The 3,176-nt window shown below is 37.6% G+C and overlaps 1 protein-coding gene across 1 annotated transcript; it reads right to left on the reverse strand.

Annotated features, from left to right (window-relative positions):
- Positions 1 to 1,214: 1,214 nt before the first annotated feature.
- On the reverse strand, positions 1,215 to 2,360 carry LOC133031271 (uncharacterized mitochondrial protein AtMg00810-like). Its single transcript, XM_061104739.1, has 2 exons — positions 2,222 to 2,360; positions 1,215 to 2,149 (listed from the first exon to the last, which is right to left on the reverse strand). Exons 1-2 carry the CDS (start codon positions 2,358 to 2,360, stop codon positions 1,215 to 1,217), a joined length of 1,074 nt encoding a protein of 357 aa, XP_060960722.1.
- Between the last annotated feature and the right edge of the window lie 816 nt (positions 2,361 to 3,176).

The following is a 3,176-nucleotide window of genomic DNA, read 5'->3' on the forward strand; positions in this document are numbered from 1 at the left end:
TCCCCATAAAAAGTGCACTTCTTGCAAGTGTGTGTTATCCACGGGATCATTTAACACACGAAAAGTGTGCCTTGCCAGTTGTTCCCAACAGAAGAATTTTTAACCTTACGATTATTGAAGGCCAGGTAAGATGCTCTCGCGTTCTCAAAACTCACCTACGTGTCACAAGTATACTTTAACTATCTAGAAGGAGACTGTAAGCTTTTGTCACTCAAGAGTCGTAGAATCTTGGGGCCTAAATGTTATCCATATATCAAGATAAGGGAAACATGGCAGAGATTTTGGGGTTTATTTGTTAATTAAGAGACTTTGTTAAGTCTAATTAATAAATAAAATAAATGAAAATTTTATTTGATAATTAATTATAATTATTAAATAAATAGTTTTGACATTTATAGGATTGAAATTGAAAAATATGGTATTATCGAGAGAAAAGATAAATGGTTGAAATAAAGTAGCAAAATTGTAACTAGTGAGGCCCACTAAGTGGCTGACCAGTAGACTTAACTTTTGCCCATTATTTCATTCTTTTTAATTCATATAATTAAATCATAAATCCTAGTTGAAATATTATAAAAAGAACATGATGCTCTCATTCTCATCCAACTACTTCAACCAAACTAAACCTTATTTTCTAACTTTGTTAGACAACTAATAGATGAGTGACTCTTTCATAGTGATTTCAAACCTTCTTGATGTTCTTCATCATATTTGAGCCTTAGTGATAAAGTACTATGACCACACATAGCAACTCAAGTACTCAATCATAGTGTTCAAGACTGTGGTTAATCGAAACTGAAAGAGAGAAAGAGATCCAAGCTCAGATCTTGTTATTACTCTGCAACAGAAAGGAACAAGGATTAGAGATTTGAGCGGAAGGAGTCATATTATTCCGTTGTCATCAATGTAAAGTTTTCTAAACTCTTATGTGTTTAATTTCATCGTATTAGAGAATTTATATTTAGGGTGTTAATTAAACATACATGTTAGTAAATCTAGTTCCTGGTAAAATAAGTTCCAACACTTTTGTGTTAAAGAAGTGAATTATTATAAAATGGTTTCTCATTAATCAAAGGATGGTAGGAATACACTTTATATAGGTACAAACACTGTCATTGAAATGACCATAATGTCCACCAACTAACATAGCTAATTACAACTGAAAAACCGGAAATAACTAACAAACAGAGTAATGAACTCAATACAGTTAGGGTTTATTCTATACTCTTAACATCCCCCCTCAAACTTAGGGTGGATAGAGATACAATCCTAAGTTTGTCTCTGAGTAGAAGAAACTGAGCGTTGGAGAGAGCCTTAGTTGGAATGTCTGCAGTTTGATCATAGGCAAGGGTGTGCTTGACAGTCAAATCTTTAGCAAGAACCTTTTCTCTTACAAAATATAGGTCGAGTTCTATATGTTTAGTTCTTGCGTGTAGAATGGGATTGGCAGACATTAGCACCGTGCTAAGGTTGTCACCAAGTAAGCTTTGTATCCAAGTTATTTCTGCAGTGAGGCTTTCCATGCTTCTATATTCGGTCTCTGTGCTGGAACGGGACACTGTATGTTGCTTCTTTGAGGACCAGTAGATGAGATTGGAACCTAGGTAGACACAGAAGCTAGTGGTAGAGCGTCTGTCATCAATGTCAGATGCCCAATCTGCATCACAAAAGCCAACCAGGTCTAGAGATGTAGGTCGAGACATGTCAAGACCATAATCAAGGGTGCCTTTTAGATATCTTAGAATTCGTTTTACTGTTTTCCAGTGAGATTCAAGTGGACAGTGCATGAATTGGCAAACTTTGTTTACTGCAAAAGTAATTTCGGGTCTGGTTAAGGTTGCGTATTGAAGAGCACCAACTAAGCTCCTGTACTGCTGAGGATTTTTGACAGGGTCACTGCCAATGCAAGATAGTTTTTCCCCACCTGTCATGGGAGTTGGAAGGCTGTTGGCACACTCTAGTTTGGCTTTGTAAAGAATGTCTGTGATGTATTTCGTTTGTGAAAGGTGCAGTCCATGATCAGTTGTTGTTACTTGAATTCCTAGGAAGTAGTTAATGTTCCTGAGGTCCTTGAGAGCAAATTGATTATTTAGCTGGACAATCAGTGATGAAATCTCAGTTGAATCACTCCCAGTGATTAAAATGTCATCTACATAGACAAGAACATAAGTTGTATGATTGTTCAAGAACTAAATAAAGAGAGAGGCATCTGCCTTCGAACTGTGAAAGCCACAATGCAAGAGTGAGTTCCTTAATTTGTCTAACCAGGCACGGGGGGCCTGCTTCAAGCCATAAATGGCTTTATGTAATTTGCACACCATATTTGGACCTTGTTCCTCAAAGCTTGGGGGCAGTTGCATGTATACTTATTCAATGAGATCACCATTTTAAAAACGCATTGTTCACCTCAAGTTTTTTGATGTCCCAATGGTTGTAGAGAGCAATGGTGATGATGATTCAGATAGTTGGTGATTTAACAACAAGACTAAAGGTTTCAGAGTAGTCAAAGCCATATTTTTGGTGAAAACCCTTGGCTACTAATCTTGCTTTGAGCTTAGAGACACTCCCATCTGCATTTTCTTTTATTTTATATACCCATTTGCATCCTATAGCCTTCCTTCCTGGTGGTAATGGCACAATAGTGTAAGTTCCATTTCTTTTTAGAGCCACTATTTCAACATTCATTGCTCCATTCCACTTGGGATCTTTCAATGCTTCTTGTACTGTTAATGGTGTTTTTGAGCTGATATATACCTTAGGTTTGTATACCCCAGCTTTAGCTCTTGTAATCATAGGATGAGTGTTCATTGGGGGCTGAGATGTTGTTGCAGGGTTCACAGGAGATGATGCAGAATCTGTCTGTTGTAACATAGAACCAGAGTGAGGCAAGGGTGATTGAGCAGACACAAGTGAGGGATCATTTGTGTCATGTTGTCTACAGGAAGGAGTTTGAGTGGGTGGTATGACAGGAACTGAGGTTGTTGGTGTGTTGAGATGAGAGTGAGAAGGTGTTGTGCTACTGGTGTGGGAATGGACAGCAAAGGGGAATTTGTGTTCATTGAATATGACATCTCTCGAGATGTATATCCTTCCACTAGCAGAAAGACATTTGTAGCCTTTGTGCTTTATGCTATACCCTAGAAATGTGCACTCCTCGGATCTGAAATTGAGTTTAT

The sequence above is a fragment of the Cannabis sativa genome, chromosome 9 (genome assembly GCF_029168945.1).
Source record: "Cannabis sativa cultivar Pink pepper isolate KNU-18-1 chromosome 9, ASM2916894v1, whole genome shotgun sequence".
Taxonomy (NCBI): domain Eukaryota; kingdom Viridiplantae; phylum Streptophyta; class Magnoliopsida; order Rosales; family Cannabaceae; genus Cannabis; species Cannabis sativa.